Source organism: Calonectris borealis, chromosome 2 (assembly GCF_964195595.1).
Source record: "Calonectris borealis chromosome 2, bCalBor7.hap1.2, whole genome shotgun sequence".
In the NCBI taxonomy this organism is placed as follows: domain Eukaryota; kingdom Metazoa; phylum Chordata; class Aves; order Procellariiformes; family Procellariidae; genus Calonectris; species Calonectris borealis.
The window spans coordinates 121,468,294-121,489,165 of NC_134313.1; the positions used below are offsets into that span (position 1 = coordinate 121,468,294).

General features: G+C 36.3%; 1 protein-coding gene across 1 annotated transcript in view; it reads left to right on the top strand.

The window, feature by feature from the left end:
* ULK4 (unc-51 like kinase 4) overlaps positions 1-20,872 on the top strand; it is a 253,157-nt gene that overhangs the window by 1,601 nt on the left and 230,684 nt on the right. The window contains exons 2-12 of the mRNA XM_075143193.1: positions 589-759; positions 1,795-1,942; positions 3,148-3,247; positions 6,208-6,347; positions 11,029-11,191; positions 13,975-14,076; positions 14,920-15,003; positions 15,949-16,024; positions 16,644-16,739; positions 18,516-18,610; positions 18,743-18,812. Coding sequence (XP_074999294.1) covers positions 1,805-1,942; positions 3,148-3,247; positions 6,208-6,347; positions 11,029-11,191; positions 13,975-14,076; positions 14,920-15,003; positions 15,949-16,024; positions 16,644-16,739; positions 18,516-18,610; positions 18,743-18,812 — 1,064 coding nt within the window. The 5' untranslated portion in view covers positions 589-759; positions 1,795-1,804. The remainder of the gene's footprint in view (positions 1-588; positions 760-1,794; positions 1,943-3,147; positions 3,248-6,207; positions 6,348-11,028; positions 11,192-13,974; positions 14,077-14,919; positions 15,004-15,948; positions 16,025-16,643; positions 16,740-18,515; positions 18,611-18,742; positions 18,813-20,872) is intronic.

Sequence of the window (20,872 nt, forward strand, 5' to 3'; positions counted from 1 at the left end):
CGGTCGTTGTATAATTACCTTGTTCTCATAGATAACTGCAAAAAAAAAAAGCCTTCCTATGTTATACTGGCTGTACCTAGTTGTTTGCTTAGTGCTAGGTAAAATCAAACTAATTTACAGTATTAATCTCAAGGCTTTTGAATTGTGATAGTGAGATTCTTCTTCTGGGAAGAAAACTGTTGTCTTGGGTAACTATCTTCAGTAAAGGAAATCCTGGAATCATGAGGTTCCTGTGCATGTTGTAAATTCTGGATCATCTGAGTTGTACTGTGGTACCTGGCTGATGTTCTGGCAAGAACCAGTATTTTAGTGACAGACACTTTGTTGTCTGGTGCTGTCTGATGCTTTGTTGTATTTTCACTTGAAGTCCTGTCTGAAAATTTGGGAATTCTCTGGTCTTCAATTTGGTCTTTGATTTGTCACTGGGAGCTTTGTGTCTTATGAAATAGGTAACATGAAATTGAGTTTATGGTTTATGATTAGGCATTTGGCAGCTGTACTGCTTAAGCAGCCCTTCCTCTCCATCCTTGCTGATCATTCCTGTTGCTGCACCACCCTTTCCAATATGCAGCTTTTCTATGGTTTTAGGATAACTGGTCTTGTTGAAGAAAAAACAACAGTTCTATAAACAAAATGGAAGAAGTCATGTAGAGATGAGAAAGAGCAGCTCCAAATGGCTTGGAACTAATTAAAGTGGTAGTTGGAAGAACTGAGCATTGAACGTGAAGCTGTCCTGGAGCTGGAAGAATTTGCTACAAGGTGGTCACTGAGGACTAGATAGCAATATATCCTGTTTCTGGAATATGCTGATATTGGGATTCTATGTCTCTCTGCTTTTAACTCAGTGGAATAGCTGAGGAGCAGGATGGAAAGCCGATGCAGAACTCTTACTTCATGTATCATAGTTGCTTCAATACTTTGCTGTCAGTTCTCCCATTGCTCCAAGATTCTCAGAGAAAATAATTATGGAGCAAAAGAATTAACCAGACTTCTACGAAAAGCATCTAACTATTTAAATATTCAAATGCCACTTGCTGGGTTTGCAACAACTGACAAATATTTCATTTGTTTCTGTGTATAAAATTCTGGAGACAAAAATGATAGTTACAAATATAAATTAAATTCCTTTGGAACTGCCTGATTCCCAAATGCAACATTTGCCAACAAATTTACACAGCTTTTATCTGCAAGGAGTTGTTTCTATCCATGAAAAATGAGTCCAGTAGCTGGTAAAGGTACATTGAGCTTAGCATTGGTAGGAACACTAATATTCAGAGTCCTGTGTTTTTCAGTAATGCTGATTAAATCAGTTATTTGGCAGGTTTAAATTACATTGTGAAAAGTTGCAGAGGCATGTTTGCCAGCAGTGCCCTTGGGCAGAAATTGCAATCTTATTTGGCAAGGCTTTCAGTATAGAATATTTTCATTTGGACAGCAGTTTTATGTAGAACATGTGGTTTTAAGTTTGGTAGTATGTTTTTTATTTACAGATAAAATACTTAGAATTTGTAGCTACTGGCCCATCTGTAACTTTTTGAATGTGTTAAGAGCTTTGGAAGTGGAAAATTTTGTCATCTCTTAAATTTTGGTCACATTTCCTGGGTGGAGGCCTTCTGTAAAGTAATTATGTTTGATCTTGCTGGAAGTATATAATCTCTATTTTTAAGAATTGGGAGGGTAAATACTATACATCAATGACTATTAAATTTGAATTCTCCTCCCCTGCTGCCCCCCTTCTTTAAAGGTTTATTTGTTTGAGACTAATACCATGTTTCCAATCCATTGCCTGTAAAGCATCCTTAATATGGAGAACTTCATTCTGTATGAAGAGATTGGAAGAGGGAATAAGACAGTTGTTTATAAAGGAAGAAGAAAGGGGACAATTAATTTTGTTGCCATTCTTTGCACTGATAAATGCAGAAGAGCTGAAGTAACAAATTGGGTAAGTAATGTTTTTTCCTGCTAAATCTGGGAAAAGATAGAGCTTACAAAATCTTTGTAGCACGGGTAATATAAAAGAAAAATACCATGTGCTGCTTTACATGGAGTTTGTCACAATTTAGATCAGCTTCTTAAGATTTTAAAATCTTATACTTTAAAAAGAGTCTTATTTTACTGTATTTATTTCTTCATGTGATTTTATTGTTGTTTAAATCACATCCATAAACCCATGTTTACAGGCTTAATGTTTCTGTGATATGTCAGAGAACTTGTAAAAACAGTTTCTTGCAGGTAGTGGTTTGCTTTATTTTGTTATCAGTTGTGCAAATTCAGTGGTAGTAATACCTTCCAGTAAATAATCAAGTAAATCTTGCCAAGAAGAAATTACTTTTGATGAAGGAATAGCTTTTAAGGTAAATCAATTCTGGTTTGTAAAAGCTTGGCAGAGTTTTAAACATATAATACTTTCTGGAAAAGAAACTGTAACTGATACAGTTAGACATTTCAAATATTTTATTTTTCTAGTAGATAAATTATGTTTCATATTCCCTTTCCTTTTTTCAGTGATCATTTATTGGGTGATTAATGAATCTGCTCAATTTAAACATTTTTTTCTTAGAAGCATATTCCTCTTAGAAAGCCCTCAGGGGTACCTTACATACCACACTGACAAGATACAGAGGCTTCTGTAGAGATTAGGCCATGTAGGTGTGACAGAAATATAGATTTCCAGGGACCTTTGAATGGTTGCTCTTGCCTTATAAGATTAAGAATAAGAGGAAAAATTTCTTTTTATTTCCTCTTACTGTATTCACCATATTGTCTCACACTTGTTTTCTCATTGAAAAGAGAGTATGAATGCAAGTTTGACCCCGAATTCTGATTTACAGTTTGTTGTTGTTTTAGTGATGCAGGAAGGTTAAATAGTCCTTATAATTTTGGGTTGGGGAACTTCCTATATTTTTTTTCCTATAATTTAAAAACAGGTGAGATGGGCAAGGTCTGTGAGGACAGTTATCTTTCCTCAACATATATGTAAAACTAAAATATTTGAATTAGAATAATTTTAGGGCACTGGGAAAGGTAAGAGAATAAGTAGTTGATCTAGAGTAAAGTTGTATTGTCTCCCTCCCTCTTAAATCCATATATATTGCTTTTTTGCTCTTTTTTTTCCCCAGTTAAGTATGTTTAAAAACTTTGTTCTAGGTTCGTCTGACTCATGAAATCAGACACAAGAATATAGTGACATTTCATGAATGGTATGAAACAAGCAACCATCTTTGGCTTGTATTGGAATTATGCACAGGTAAGATAAGCTCAAAAGGTAAAAATTTATAGAGTATTTGTAAGAGATTTCTTATAACAATTTCTCCACAACAAATGCTTAGGTCTTTGAAAAAAATTAATAATTATCTGATTACTAACTTGAGAATCCTATTTATATATAAAAATGGTTTTGCTATTGGAAACATTTTTATAAATCACTTGAAGTCATATTTCTCCTCTGCTTCACTGTGTATGTATGTTAAATGTTAATTCATGTGACATAATGTTGGTTTTTAATATCTGAAGATGTAGGGCTAAAACCAAATTGTGAATAGTTGGAGGGTAGGTAAGTAAAAATTACTTGAGAAAAGTTTTCTAAGGACTGGCAGCTTTGGCGTTCTCTTTTCATTTTATAGCACACAATAATAAAGACAGCAATGTGCAAATCAAGATATAACGTACAAATGACTTAATATTGTTCAAATAAATTTTTAAATCAAGGGGCAATTCTGTAGCTAATAGTAAATTATATAGGTTTTCTTCCTGTTTAGTAGAAGTATTTTGACTTTTTTGTTAAGACATTAATTTCGGAGCTCTGAGAACCCAAAACTGAATGAAGTGATTCACTGAGTTTTGATAGGTTCTCATCAATCTATCAAAGGAATCTTTTAAAGCTTTCTCTAATTGTGATGACTGCATATTTTAAACTCCAGATAGCGTGCTTTACTCCACGTGGAAAGAAAAGGCCAATCGTGCAAGTGATGCATGTTCAAAATTTGGTATCTGGAGTTTGTTTCATAGTAAAAGTCCATATTACACACAGCCTTTTTTTCTATCCAGAATTCTGTTTCAAAAATTACTGAAGAAGAGAAGCTACAAGTTCTGGAAAAAAACCCAGGTCATTCTTTCAATGATTAAAAGTGAAGTTCATGGCTCATATGGAGGCTTTGGTCTATTTGCTTAGTCTAACTTATGGGCACATATGTAAGTCATTAGACAGGCAGCCTTTTATTAAGTACAGTTTGAACAATTGTCATGTGTTTTTACCTTGCAGCATTGCAGTTTGCTGCAAGGAGAGTGTCTGAAACTAACTTACTTATAAATAGAATAAAACAGGGATTTGTTATTAATTTTGTAGAGCGTTGAAAACTACTTTTGAAATATGGAAGATCTCTCTCACTTGTCTCAAGGTGACAAAGTGAGTTTCCGTTATCAGATGCAGCATAATTATGTGTTGCTGGTTTTGCTATTTTTTTTTCTTTGCGTATTTGGTCATATTATGGAATTATTCTATATGTAGTCCTCTAAATTACATTATAAAAAACTGTAATTAAACATGATGGAAAATTCTTTACTATGGCTACATAATATGGGCATGGTTTTAAAGGAATAACTAATTTACGAAGCAGCATAAAAAAGGGCTTAGAAAGAAAATAATTTTAAGATTCAGCAGTGTTGAATAATTTCAGAAATACTGTGGTGACAGACCTTTTAGTCTTGCTATTGTCTGAATGAAATTACTGAGCAAAGGGCAAAAGCTATCTATATAATAGATATTATGTGATTTGGAATAAAAGATCTAGTATCCTTTTCCATGAAAAGCTCTCCTAATGCCTGTTTTCGTTCAGGGACTGAAATTGGTGTCTTTTTTTTTTTTTTTTTAATGTGCATGATTTGGCTAACATAAAATAATAGATAACCCAGGAAACCCATAGATAATTCATGAAATACAAACTGTAGTCTCCTGGTGCAGGAGTAGTAAAGGACCAAATGAGGTTGAGGAAAGGGATTTTGGGAGAGATGGGAATGTGGAGTTTAGGATAGCAGACTGGAACAGGAAGGAGGAGAAAGACTGTTTGAGCAATGAGCTTGTGGGAAACGAGTTTAGGAGAAGTCCAAGTCCTATGAACAGTTAGGACAGGAACGGCTCAAATGGGATGAATCTGATGATGTACCTGAGAATCAGTGGTATGTGAGGAAGTAGGTGACAGGAGAAGGAAGAGAGATTTTTGCAAGGCAGAGAAACAGTAACAGTCAATGGGGGAAAGCATAGAAAGTGAATGTGAAGCCCAGGGAAGGACACAGGTTATAGAGGGTATATGTGGGGGATAATTAGAGGCTTTGTAGGTGTAATCTGATCAGAAACAGAGGAGGGGTTGGTTGGAATTTAGTGGAGGAGAGTGATGACTTTGGAAGGACAGAGAAGGGTCTTGTATTAGGATGAGAAGTCCAGAGAGATAAGAGTAGGATTTGCTGGGCCAGGAAGCTGGGATTTGTGTGAGAAACCTGGAAGGTGAAAGTTTAGTCCTGGGTATTTTTGTTTTGTTCTTTTAAATTCTTTTTTTAAAAAAAAAAAGAAAAGAAAAAAGAGAGAGAGGAAAGGATGAAAATGAAAGAACTGGAGCATATGAGTCAAGAAAAGGACTGTACAGAAATATTATGTGTGAAGAACAAACAAAAGTTTGTTGTATGTTGTTGACCTCAGAACCCCAGAATGTAACCCAGTTTTACTATTTCTGTTGTCTGTGAATTCAGTGGAAAATTGCATGTCATTAGCTTTAGCACTTGTTCACAGAAGTTGATAGCCTGCTCTTGGTATTGTTTATTCTTTTAACTCATGTAGCAGGGATCTGGTTAAGGGATTTGAATAGACCCATTGGGTACAATTACATTGTGATATGACACAGTTTCTGGGTTTCTTTTTTCAATTCTGTTTCCTTTGTAAAATAAATCAATATTAAAGTAATTTTGAAGTCATGCACTCAATTTAATTCTAGTCAAAATTAAGATTTTTGTCACAGTATTGGAAATAGATTTTTTTTTTTTTCTGTACATCTTGGGTTTTGTAACTATTAGATAATCTCCAGAAATGTTTTTAATATCTACTGATAATGATTTTTGCTTTACATCTTCTGAAGAAGCTTATATAATGTCCTTGGGAATGATTTGTATGGCATCTTCTTTATATGCACTTGCTGACTATGTGTAAACATATTCCAGGTGGTTCTCTAGAATCTGTTATTGCTCAAGATGAACATCTACCTGAAGATGTAGTGAGAGAATTTGGTGTTGAGTTGATGACTGGTTTATACCATATTCATAAGCTTGGAATTATCTTTTGTGAACTGACGCCTGGAAAGGTAAGAGGGAGCATTATTTATAGGCGACGCTGCATGTTACTTTGTATGCCATCAGCATTTAATTCATTATTTGTATTTTACTGTTTGGAAGAGGCTTACTTCAGGTTGAAGGCCAGTTGAGCTTTATAATATATGTGAAGACAATGAGAAACAAGTCTATAGCTTGAATATTTGATCTAATTGATTTCTTTCCCTATTGTATATTTGATACAACGTAGTATATTCTTTCTGATTTGGTGGTTTGAATTAATGAAGGATTTTAGTTCTCTGTCCATGGACATACAACTTCATTATTATACCTATTCTATCATGCTGCAGAATATTTTGAACTCAGAAAATGTTAATGAGGGAGTAAAGTTAACTAAACTTACTTTGTTAATAACCTTCTCTATTGTTTCCAGATGCCATTTAAATTATTGTCTTACTCTTGCATAAAAATACAAATCTTCATGTAATTTCTGATTTTGTGTATGTGTGTGGAATTCATGTATACTTTGGTCAAAGTCCATTTTAATTTATGTAGTAACCAGAATATAACTATAACCAAAATTTCTGGCTTAACAGTAATTGGTTTTGATCTTGATCTGTAAGTGATCAATTTTCCCCTGGTGCCATCGGCGAAATTTTGGCTTCTTTGACCAGGGGGAGGTTTACACGGCACTGGGCCTGCTGGCGACGGACGGAGTTCAGCTGTCTCACAGGGGGAAAAGGATTCTTGCCTATGAGTTGGTGGGGCTCATTGAGAGGGCTTTAAACTAGGTTCGAAGGGGGAAGGGGATAAAACCAGGCTTACTAGAGAAGAGCCTAGGGGCGGCACGCCGATGTCAGGGGAGAAATTGGTAGCCCAGCTCAAGTGCATCTACACCAATGCACGCAGCATGGGCGGCAAACAGGAGGAGCTAAAAGCCATTGTGCAGCGGGATAGCTATGACTTAGTTGCCATCACGGAAACGTGGTGGGATGAATCTCACAATTGGAGCGCTGCCGTGGATGGCTATAAGCTCTTCAGAAGGGACAGGCGAGGAAGGAGAGGCGATGGGGTAGCTCTGTACGTTAGGGAGTACTTCGACTGTCTAGAGCTCAACGGCAGTGATGGACTGGTCGAGAGGGTCCCTTGGGAGACAGTCCTGAAGGGCAAAGGAGCCCAGGAAGGCTGGACGTTCTTCAAGAAGGAAGTCTTAAAGGCGCAGGAGCGGGCTGTCCCCATGTGCCGTAAGAAGAATGGGCGGGGAAGGCGACCGGCCTGGCTGAACGGGGAGCTCTGGCTGGGACTCAGGAAAAAAAGGAGAGGTGGTGGTGATGATGAGGGCGAGTGCTTGTGGGTAAGGATGAGGGGGAAGGCCAACAAGGCAGATATCCTGCTGGGAGTCTGTTATAGACCACCTAACCAGGATGAGGAGGCAGACGAAATATTCTACCAGAGGCTGGCAGAAGTCTCACAGTCGCTAGCCCTTGTTCTCGTGGGGGACTTCAACTTTCCGGACGTCTGCTGGAAATACCACACAGCAGAGAGGAAACAGTCGAGGAGGTTCCTGGAGTGTGTGGAAGATAACTTCCTGACACAGCTGGTAAGTAAGCCTACTAGGGGAGATGCCTCGCTTGACCTGCTGTTCACAAACAGAGAAGGACTGGTGGGAGATGTGGAGGTCGGAGGCCGGCTTGGGCTTAGCGACCATGAAATGATAAAATTCTCGATACTCGGTGAAGTAAGGAGGGGGGCCAGCAAAACCGCTACCATGGACTTCCGGAGGGCGGATTTTGGCCTGCTCAGGACACTGGTCGAGAGAGTCCCTTGGGAGACAGCCCTGAAGGGCAAAGGGGTCCAGGAAGGCTGGACGTTCTTCAAGAAGGAAGTCTTAAAGGCGCAGGAGCGGGCTGTCCCCATGTGCCGTAAGAAGAACGGGCGGGGAAGACGACCGGCCTGGCTGAATGGGGAGCTCTGGCTGGGACTCAGGGAAAAAAGGAGAGTTTACCACCTTTGGAAGAAGGGGCAGGCAACTCAAGAAGAGTACAGGGATCTCGTTACATCGTGCAGAGTGGAAATTAGAAAGGCAAAAGCCCAGCTAGAACTCAACCTGGCCACTGTCATGAGAGACAACGAAATGCTTTTACAAGTATATTAATGACAAAAGAGAGCCAAGGAGAATCTCCATCCTTTATTGGATGTGGAGGGGAACGTTGCCACCAAGGACAAGGATAAGGCTGAGGTACTTAACTCCTTTGCCTCAGTCTTTAATAGTCAGAGCAGTTATCCTCAGGGTACTCAGCCCCCTGAGCTGGAAGACAGGGACGGCGAGCAGGATAAACCCCCCATAATCCATGAGGAAGAAGTTAATGACCTGCTATGCCACCTGGACACTCACAAGTCTATGGGGCGGGTTGGGATCCACTCAAGGGTACTGAGGGAGCTGGTGGAGGAGCTTGCCAAGCCGCTCTCCATCATTTACCAGCAGTCCTGTTCAACTGGGGAGGTCCTGGACGACTGGAGGCTTGCCAATGTGACGCTCATCTACCAGAAGGGCCGGAAGGAGGATCCGGGGAACTACAGGCCGGTCAGCCTGACCTCGGTGCCGGGGAAGATCATGGAGCGGTTTGTTTTGAAGGCGCTCACGAGCCATGTCCAGGACAACCAGGGGATCAGGCCCAGCCAGCACGGATTCATGGAAGGCAGGTCCTGCTTGACCAACCTGATCTCCTTCTGTGACCAGGTGACCCGCCTCGTGGATGAGGGAAAGGCTGTGGATGTGGTCTACCTGAACTTCAGCAAAGCCTTTGACACTGTCTCCCACGGCATTCTCCTAGAGAAGCTGGCGGCTCACGACTTAGACAAGTACACTCTTCGCTGGGTAAAAATCTGGCTCGACGGCCAAGCCCAGAGAGTTGTGGTCAATGGAGTTAAATCCAGTTGGCGGCCGGTCACGAGCGGTGTTCCCCAGGGCTCCGTTTTGGGGCCGGTCCTGTTCAATATATTTATCAACGATCTGGATGAGGGGATCGAGTGCTCCCTCAGTGAGTTTGCAGATGACACCAAGCTGGGCGGGAGCGTTGATCGCTCGAGGGTAGGAAGGCTCTGCAGAGGGACCTGGACAGGCTGGCTGGATGGGCTGAGGCCAATTTTATGAGGTTCAACAAGGCCAAGTGCTGGGTCCTGCACTTGGGCCACAACAACCCCATGAAATGCTACAGGCTTGGGGAAGAGTGGTTTGAAAGCTGCCCAGAGGAAAAGGACCTGGGGGTGCTGATTGACAGCCGGCTGAACATGAGCTGGCAGTGTGCCCAGGTGGCCAAGAAGGCCAATGGGATCCTGGCCTGTATCAGAAATAGTGTGGCCAGCAGGAGCAGGGAGGTGATCGTGCCCCTGCAATCGGCACTGATGGGGCTGCACCTCGAATACTGTGCTCAGTTTTGGGCCCCTCACTAGAAGAAGGACATTGAGTTGCTGGAGCATGTCCAGAGAAGGGCCAGGAAGCTAGTGAAGGGCCTGGAGCACAAGTCTTATGAGGAGCGGCTGAGGGAACTGGGGTTGTTTAGTCTGGAGAAGAGGAGGCTGAGGGGAGACCTCATTGCGCTCTACAACTACCTGAAAGGAGGTTGTAGCGAGGTGGATGTTGGTCTCTTCTCCCAAGTAACTAGCAATAGGATGAGAGGAAATGGCCTCAAGTTGCGCCAAGGGAGGTTTAGATTGGACTGTAGGAGAAATTTCTTTACTGAAAGAGTGGTCAGGCCTTGGAACAGGCTGCCCAGGGAAGTGGTTGAGTCACCATCCCTGGAAGTATTTAAAAGACGTGTAGATGAGGTGCTTAGGGACATGGTTTAGTGGGCATGGTGGTGTTGGGTTGACGGTTGGACTCGATGGTCTTAGAGGTCTTTTCCAACCTTAAAGATTCTATGATTCTATGATTCTAAGTTGCCCTTCTCTGAATTTTCTGTAAAACCTTGCACAATTATACTCAGTTTCTGTCATTTGTGAGTGCAACAGCACTAAAAATATATATGAATAAAACATAATGGAGATGCCTCTGTATTCTTCCAAAGAAGAATGTTGCTGTAAAGTACTCCTTTGAATACAAAATACACAGTGCTAAAGTAAGACTGTTTTGGTTTGGTTTGGTTGTTTTTGCCTTCCCCTCCCCCTCTCCCCCCGCCCCAATCTGACTGAATGGGCTATTTCTCCAAACATTTTTGGGATTATGAAGCTTTTAATTATGAGAATAAGCAGTGGCCGCATAGAGAAAACTCTCATCATCATTGGACAAAATCTTTGGAATTTTCGGCTACATAGACTTAGAAAGATTCACTTTTTTCCCCTCAGATAAAGTTATGTTTCTTTTTATTACGTTTTTATTTTCCTATACAGTTTTACTCTACTTTTACTTTTCTATAGTAACATCATTGTTCATTTAGATTTAATAACAAGTAAACAAAAGTGCACATTAAACCTCTTAAGGGTTCTATTGTGAGATTCTATAATTTTTTGGTTATAAGAAAAAAGGCAGTATTGGTGTTGACTTAAAAACTTCTCAGTGTTTTTGATTATAGTGATCATCTCTATGTACTTAAATGGTTTGAGATTGTGATTTTTTTTTTTAAATACATTATTTTATACTTTGTGTTGGAAATTTCAGCAGTCATCAGTTTTAGTATATGATACTTGTATGTTGGATTATGTTTATTCTTCTAGATTCTGCTGGAAGGGCCTGGCACTTTGAAATTCAGTAATTTTTGCTTGGCTAAAGTGGATGGTGAAAACTTGGAAGAATTTTTTGCTTTAATTGGATCTGAAGAAGGCGAAGGAGATGTCAGTGAAAGCACTCCACAAAGATACCTGAAAAATAGATTTCGAGGTATGATATTTTTACTATCCAAAATTAAATTATACCAAAGGGACAGAATGAAAGTTGGAAAAAGCCTTTGTTTGAAGTAATTTGGAGAGAAGATCTTGAAATAAAACAGTTGTTTATTGTTCTGTTGGGGCTGGCTAAATTTCTAGAGAAACTGAATAATTAATTCTGTTGTGTTACCATTTGTAAAGATTAATGTGTTTGCCTGTGTCTTTGCAATGGAAAACATGATCTGTACATTTTCTATAAGCAGTTTTAACATATCCTGCGTATGGGGAATTTTATAAGTAAGGTCAAAACCAAAATTTAGCTCTTAAGGAAGGTTGTTCAGAGAGATCATAACTTATAGGGAACAACAAGTTCAAGTGCAAGTGAGTAGGAAGAAAAGAAACTGTATTTACAAGTATATGGTAATAATTCTAAGTTTCACAAAGCCAATTTAACTAAGAGCTGGAAAAAATATACTTGTCTGTCATAAAATGTATGACATATTAATAATTCCTGACCTTTCCTGCCTTTTGTAAATAGACTTCAGGTTATTTTTGGATTGAAGCTCATATGTAGGTGATTATAGACTGTAGTATAACAAACTTTCAACATAACATAACTGGAGGTGGCTTATTTTAAATTTCTTTTTGGAGATTGACATCAAATCTCTATAGTACAGTTTAATGTACAAACTGTCTGTATATCTTGAGCATGTTTTCATTATTTTGTAAACGGTTCTTGATTTTTTTTTTTTCTTTGTAGGAAAAAAGAATAGAAGCAAAATGTCAAGAATTAAAAAAACCCAAACCCCAAACCAAAAAAACCCACCACCAACAAATTGAGTATATGAATGACATCTGAAATGTTTCAAGGTAGTTAATTAATTAAAAATATTAATTCTTGGTTTGGATTTATTGAGGAAGCTTAATTATTAATTGCTATTTGATTAAATCTATGGTGGGAAGAAAAACCCTGTGAAATACCCTTGATCCTTGATGCATTTCAGATATCATCAACTAAATAGAAGTAGTAGAATTAGAAGAATGAGACGGCCACTAAAACTTTGGAAGTTCAGAGCTCAAACTGGAACTGGCTTTCCTAACTGATGAAATTGTATTTCTGGTATTAAGTTGATACAGGACAGTGAATTTAAAAAAAAGAAAAAGTTTAAAGTAAGTAGTAAAAATAATCCCTTATTTACAACCTTTTGTGCTCCAATTATAAAGTAGTAATTAGAGAATGAAGAAATAACTGATATTGGAAGTATGATAAAGAAAAAAGTGGTTTAAAATTAATCCTGTTTTGTCTCAGAAAAATTTGAACTATGGAATTATTTACGGACTTTTAAAAAGTCTATGCTGCAGATGCTCTCTGTAAGGTGTAGGACTAAATTCCCTTAACTTCATGTTAAATGTATACACAAAATTCAGTAAGTACTACACAGAATTGCTTCTTCTTTCATTGGAGACTTTGCACTGCTGTACTTTCATTGTCCTTTTTGATGTGAATAATCCAAGTGATTTCTAATTTGAGGCTCAGCTGGTTCAGTACCTCTTACTTAAGAATGATAAATTGTTTTTAAAGCATGAGAAAGTTACTGTGCATTAGTTTCAGCAGGCAGATGCATGCAAATGTAGTAGGCTGCAAATACTATGTTATTTTTTCATCGAATAAGAAAAATTCAGAAACTTGGTTTTAATCTTCCGAATCTTTTATTAGTCAGCATCTCAGAGCATCTCACAGACCTCTATTTCCAAGATAATGATGTTATAGCAGTTACTGTTATCAGGAACAATGGAATTCTTGGCAATATTTTATGGGAACAAAGAGAGCTTTCTTAATACTGTGCTGTCTCCTGCTGAAAGTCCATACTGGAAATACTAAGACTGAGACCAGATCTTTATTCAGGAAGAAATACAAATCTAATCTCTTTCCTGTTGCCTTTCAGAATAGCTGTTCAGATGTGTGTGGTTAATGACCTTTTGTCACTTAAAAAATTAAAACCCAAGAACAAAAGAATCCAAAAGAAGCTTTTTAAAGGACTATGGAATTGACATTTTTGCTGAGTTTGTGTAATTTTTTAGAGATTTTTGAGAACCGAGTTAGTGTTTAGATGGGCACTACTGTAGAAATAGGAACTGTGTATTTCTTTTTCCATATCAACACAAAAGGGGTTTGTGAATAAGCTGCTATAATTTGATATGTGATGTTTTCATAGTGTTTTAGTGTGAAAATAGCTATAACTATTTTAGATCAGTGATCCAGTTGGCTAGCTACCTTGTATTTGTAAGAGTTTTCTAATTTCATGAAGGTTTATGTCTTGGGATAGCTTTTTTTTTAAAAAAAACCAAACAACAACAACAAAAAACCCCCCCAAAACCAGAAAACCCCAAAAAACCAAACCAAACAAACCAACCTGATATAACGTAATTATTTCTGTTACTCACATGAGAATTATGTTGGTTTACCATTCCACTCAATCTGCTTGGCTTTGGAAGCTGTCAGGGTATATCAAACCATACTTTGCATTAATCACTGGGTTAGAAAAGTGTAGCACAAGCCACCTTGGTTAATAGAAGTGAAATAAACAGCAAAATAACATGTATAATCCTACATAATTCAGTAAAAGTATATGAGAGAAGTTCCTTTGAAACTACTTACATTTGGTATCTCAGTTTTCTTATACTAAGTGAAGATAATCCCTAACTCACTGAAGTGTGGAGACCAAGTTTGAAGTGTTGAACAGGATAAATGCTGAATGAATAATCGAAGTGCATTATACATACTGTATTTTGTAGGCTCTCTGTTATACTCGGCTCCAGAAGCACTAAAGGGAGAAGACTTCTCCAAAGCCAGTGATCTGTGGTCCTTGGGATGCTTACTTTATGAAATGTTCTCAGGTTGTAAGTTTGTGTATCTAATATCTGTGATAAAGGAAACATAGGTCGTGGTCCCAGACTAAATTCTTGTTAACTTTCTAGTGAAGTTAAGACATAGAAAAACTTAAGACAAGTTTTAAAGATTTCTTGAAGAATATACTAACTGTACTTTAAAAAAAAAAAAGAGTTTATCACATAATCAAGTGAAGTAATACTATTAAGTTGTCCTTTTGACTGTGGTCTAAATATTATGATACTAACCAACCTGTTGCTTAAATAGCAGGATTTGAAATTATAGCAGTCCTTGAATTCTGACAGTGTAATGTTTTTAATCTCCTCAGTATTAAACTCTGGGTGCATTAGTTTGACCTTTGAAAGAGAAAACTGTTTCACTAGTATAAAACTAGAGTCATTGGGTTTCCTGCAGATAAGGTACCTGTTAGCATTGGCTGCAGCTGGAAGGAAAATTTCATCACAAAAGAGAATTATAGTGCAACCTTCTGAAGTCTTAAACAATACACTGATCTGTTGAATCAACATAGTTACATAGATATTGATATTTCTGCCTAGACCTTCTCCTGTTGTTGTCTCATTGCTAGTTCATATAGGGCTATCATGGTGACCTCCATCAAGCCATCTTTTGTGCCTTTTCTGTCCTTGGTTTCTTTTGCTGTTCATGGTAGAAGAATTTAATCGAGGTTTTGTATTTAAATTGACAAGAGAACTTGATAAATAGAATTCAGGCTGAGGGTGTTTATTTCTTTGGATGTTTCCTTAGGAAAATGAGCTCATCATATATCATTGCACCTGTTAGCCATTTTGAAGTTTGTCTAATCTGTGAAATACACTTCTGTTTGTTTGTAGGAAGACCACCATTCTTCTCGGACAGCTTTTCTGAATTAATTGAAAAGGTTTTATATGAAGATCCATTGCCACCTAGACCAGAGGGTAACATTCTGTTATTGTTTGATGAATCAAATCAGAGTAATACTTACAAAGTTAAAGTTTTATTTTGCAGTATTTCTTCCGAGGCTGATTGCAGGTATCAGTTAGCTGTCTGAAGTGAATGTTTGCATTACCTTCCTTTGATAAGAACTTTTTCCCTGTTAATGATGGATGCTGATTTACCTTTTGACAGACAGGCATATCATTTAGTGTTAAGAATTAAAAGTAAATCTACCTTCTGGGATGGGATTTTTGATCTCAGTCATTCTGTGCATCAGTGATATTCATGGAGGCACTTAAATATTAGTGGCTCTTTTCAGTCCATAGTAATGTAGTGGAAACGGTGATCTGTAGAATTAAAACTGTTGTTACTTGTTTAATTCTAAGGGAGATTTTTGTTTTCAGAGCGGATAAAGTGCATTTCATAGTTCTGAGCTCTCAGAAGTAGAGTCTTTCTCAGCTAAATAAGAATTTTGGAAACCTTTTTTGTATAATAGGGTGCAACAATGGTTCTCTTATCATGGTTGGGGGAAATACAATTTCAATTTAAGCAGATTGCAACTCCACTTTATTGAGATATATATCTCTCTCTCTCTCTCAATAAATATATATATATATATAGATATATATCTTGTTGATAGCTATATGATAATTGGAGGGTGCTTTTTTTAGCACATAAACAATTTTAATTAGTTTGATGGAGACTGAGCATTGGTGGTTTTTGTTTTGTTTTATTTGTTTTGGTTTGGTTTTTTTGTTGTGTTTTTTTTTTTTGAGGATCCTTTGAAATGCAAAGAGAATTCTTCATACATTCAGATTTTTTTCAGATGAAATTACTATTAAATAAAACTTTTTTTAGCATGATCTGTAGATAATGATTTGATCTACATTGTGTGATGGTTGTTTTTGCTGCCCAATAGTTATCTTCTCAAGTGCTTCTATTGACAGGTTCTGCTTTTTACAAACCTTCTGCTGAGTTCATTAGTTTGCTTGATGGCTTACTTCAAAAGGACCCTCAAAAAAGGTAAGCTGTCTAATCCATGACAATTGTTTACATTGTCTTTTTTCACCTCTGGAAAAAATAATTGCTATGATACTGTGTGTATAGTAATTTGTAGAGCACAAAATGCAAAAATCATTTAATATCTCATAGAAGAACAAATTGTGCTTTTTCTTATATGAAGATATACAGAATTAATGTTTTGATTAAGTATACTTTGTATTTTTGTAGCTGGTGCTAAATAGATAACTTTGTAACAGAAATGATGGGCAGTTTTAAAATTGGATGGCTTTGCTTTTCCAGAGCAATCTATTTTACGAGGCTTTGATTTATAGCTGATATAGTTATGTTTTTAAATAACATAAGATTATCAGTTACAGGCTAGCTCAGATAATTTAAATGTTGGGATTGGCTATGCAGTTTCCTTCATTCTTAGTCTCATACCTCTGTGTTGCATGAATTATCCATTCTGATTTGAGGCAAAAAGTTTGTCCTGTAAGAAAACTTATTTGTTGACCAAATAAAAGTGAACAAAAGGATTAATTGCTCTGTAGTGTCACTGGCTTCAAAACCTAGTCTGGTATCTCTCTGTGGAGCTGTACTTTGCCACTGCTTTTTCAGTTTGTTTATTGCTTTTCAAAAGGCTGAATTGGACAGACCTATTGCAGCATCCGTTCTGGAAAGGATCCCTTAGCTATTGTGGTGGTGATTCTGCAGACAGCCAGGGCACAAGCTCAAGGTACCAAATGTTCAAGGAAGAATTCTTGTATAGTAAATCTAAGCGAACAAGTATTTATATATTTTTATTATGGTTTTCTGTAAATTTTTCCGCTTTTGAATTTTGCTTAGGATTTTCATGTTGTTAACTAATTGATGAATGGAGTTTTACACCATTCAGTGAACAGTTTTGGATGCTTAGGAATTATCGTATTAGTGTATTATGCTGTCTGTTTGCTTTCAACAGACTCCTCCCTCCTGCCTATAGAATGTGTTAAAATTACTTCTGAACTAATTGCTCTCATTTTTATTTATTTGTTTATATAACAATGATGCACAGTAATTTGACTTTTTTTTTTTTGAAAGCTTTTGTAGAATCTTGTAAATATGGGTCAATTTTATCTCTACTGAGATTTTTTTGTTTGTTTTTATGTATTAGGCTTAGAGCATCACAAAGCCTATCAGTACAGCATCTTAAATTTGTGTGGTTCAGCCTTATATCCTTGCAAATGCAGCTGACCCATATTCTTTGCTTATGACATAAAGCATTAATCTAATAGGTTTTTTCCCCTACATTTATAATACTCTACATTGCTATATATGCAGAAAAACCCAAACCTTTTGTGAATAATAGGTTTCATGTATTAAAAAGTTAGGCTTCTTCAAAACTTCTGTTACCTTGCTAGTTTTTGTTTTCAATCTTGAATTAGGATATTTAGTGTTGATTTTTATGTTCTTTTGTTCTAAATATTTGAAAGATACTTTAGGTTCCAATCTAGCGAACTGATGTGAAAATAGTGGTTTTTTTAGAATGCTGAATGTTTTTATGTTCTGTCTATTTTAAAATTCTTTCTTGTATTGTCTAATACCTATTTCTGATACCAGTGCTGCAGTATTTTTGTTATTAACGTTTGTTCTAGTTTGAGATACAACTCTTTGTCTTTTAATTTTATTACTGCTTTCACCACCAAGGGAGATAAGAAATCAAGATTTAAAGTTTATACCACAAAGTAAGAATTTATTCAAGGTTTTTTTAACAAGACTTATGTCAGCCTCCACCACAGTGCTCATCTTTGAGGAATTCTCAGAGAATCAGAAGAATCTTAATCTCCTCTGAAATATCTGCTGAGTTACGCACTAATTGACAAATATGACAAACGTAGGACATGGGCTTGACTTGCAAAAGAAGCTCAGTACTTTTTCTTTTCCAACTGTGAGGTTCATCTATCTATTTTCTTCACAATGTGGGTTTGATTAATATTTGATATCCTGGAGACCCTTCAGGAAGGTTGTATGACCCAGTTCCATGTGAATAATAGAGGGGTATATTAAAAAAACCCAAACAACCAAAATCCATAAACTTGCAATTAAGTGTGACATGTAAATCATTAAGGAAAAAAAAACATAGTTTTTGTTGATCTAAATCTAGGCTACAGACTTCCTTATTAGAAGTATGTTTGTTGTGACTTTTTCCTGTGAAGATTGAATGGTCTCTAAAGCTTTTAATATTTCTTTATAGCTCTGGTATTATGGGGTAATAATTTAGCTTTTCTAGTTTCTTTCATGCAAGTTCTATTGAGGGAGCTAGAGAATTTTTAATATTCTCCAAGTTATTTGCTGTAAACTTATTTTTCATCATTGCCATTACTAATATAAAAAGTATGTGTAGCACATGTTACAATAGTATGCTGATCTAGAGGATGACGCTAAATCGTATGCTAATAATTGCAACAAATATTGGATATGCTGCCTCTTATTTTTTTTTTAATCTGTGTAATTAATATCTTTTATTAAACAGCAATGAAGACACAGAGTCATCTGTGTCTCGGAGTGCCAAAGAGCCAGTGGATACTCATAAAAATCTAGAAAACCTGCCATCCTCAAAAGCAAATAATAAGCTACTAAGCAATTCTTTCAAAATAGGTAATATTCATTACGTTATTTTGAATTATTTTGTGTCCTGTGAATTTTGTCAATCATACTAACATGCTTTATTCCCTATGTTTTATTTATTTTTAACTGTAGAAACTCGGACTGAATTGTGTCCAAAAAGTGCAGTTGATGGTGAATCAAATGAATCAATATTTCTTCTCAGGTATGGAAACCTGAAGAACAATTAGAAAACCCTTGAAACCCTCTATTTTTTTTTTTCTCCACTGTTTCTTCAGACATTTTATTGTTCTGTTTGTAACATTTTGTTAGTGTGTCTCCTTTTGAATTTTCTATCACTAGTTTAATTAATATTAAGACATCTTTGAAATGCTGCTAAAGCCGTGTGTGCAGTTAAAGCAAAGCTTTTATGGCTTTATTACACTGGTTTTTGGAAGTAGGCTTTTGGTTTCTTAGCTGTCTGTTTAAACAGAAGAATTTATTTAGAACTTTCTTCCCTTCTTACTTCATATATATGAGAATATGTTTTGAATAATCTTACTTTAAATACACAAGAGTAAGCATTCAGCTTATAATCCACTAATAAATTCTGCCTGCAGCTTTTCATCACAAGCTATTGGTAACAATCTACTAAGTACTACTTGGGTATTAAATAAAAAATAGTGATTGGTTTAACAGTGATTGAGTTGAGGCCTGATTCTGAAACTTTGTACTAGCTTTCAAGCCAAGAAGATTATCTAGTAAAATAGATTTTATTCTTGTCCTCATCAAGCAGAAATATTCCAGTTTAAAATTAAATACCCTTTCAAGCTTCTTGCATAATCTGAAATAGTGCTATTGTGCATGATAGTGTGTCTACTTTTCCAGTTACTTCAGTTGGTTTTAATGAAGTATTACTTCTCATTGCACTTACAACTTCTACCATCACAGCTAAAACGATGCTATTAGTAATTTAAAATGGCATTTCCTATTTGCTTTAGGAATCTGCTGAGAATAAAGGCTGCGATAGCATTACAAACACTTGGTCAACATGTAATCAAAATTATGTCAGGAATAAGAGTAGAAAAAAAATGTATTTTTAAGAACAACATATTTTATTTATGATAAGTACATTTATTTTAATACAAAATTTGAAATGTAATAGAGATGTAATTTATGCTTTTCTGAAATTCTCTTTGCTTGAATGATTTAATTTCTCAAAGCCACATGTGTTACCTGCTAAAATTTTAAAACATTAAATTGGAAGGAAGCTGCCGACCTGGCACTTGGCACCAGAATTTACTTAGCTGCTGAAGTGGTTAATCAGCTTTTGACAGCAGTAGCTTCTTCTATATGTGCAAAGGGAAGAGATCTTATTAATTTCAACTAGCTCAGTTCAATGATCACTTGTCTTGTTTGAAACTGAGAAACCAGCTGAGAACTGGAAAAGTAGGAAAGATTTTCTGTCTCTCAAACACTTATGAAAGCAAATTAGGTTTGGAAAAAATGTATTTAACAAATCTACATGTTTTGAAGCATGTGGGAATCTAGACTAATTTATTAAGCCTCCTAGCTAGAAATCATACTTTTTTTTGGTTTAGGAAATAAGACTGCTTGAACTTCCAAGCAGATCCTGATATATTTTTTACCAGAGGAATTTTATGTAGTTTTATCTAGCTAGTAGAGAATATTTTGGCACTCCTTCATTGCACCTTTTAAATTAGTTTCTGTTGAAAATAGATGAAAGATGCCTTTTTAACAAAATAAGGATAAGAATGAGAACAACTGTGTTAGTCATTTGATCGTTGATTTTTATGAGTATCTTTAATTTTGTGTGGTGTTTGTATTTTAAATTTAGTTGCTTTTTTTCTAATAAATAACACTGATTTGCAGCTAAATGTGTATGTTACTTTCTGCTAATCAAGAAAACACATTCCTTTGAAGTTGTTGATTAAGTTAGTTTCCTGGCCTGCCAATTTTAATAATTCTAAAGTTGATTTTAAAGACTTTGATTTAAAGTAATGTATACTACAAAAAATAAGTTCCCTAGCAGCTTTATTGAAATTAAAAATTTGCAGTGTTCTGGTCTCTTCTTTCTTCGTTTTCTAATTAGCAAATGAGATTTTTTTAAAAAGAAAAACTGAAAAGTAAACCCAGTTCACATTCATACATGAGAATCAGGCAGTTTTTAATTCGCATTACCTCACGAAGAGTTGGCAGTCAGAAGAGAATAACATGAAATAAATTGCAATTTTTTTGTCAAGTTAATTCTCTTCGTACGTTGTT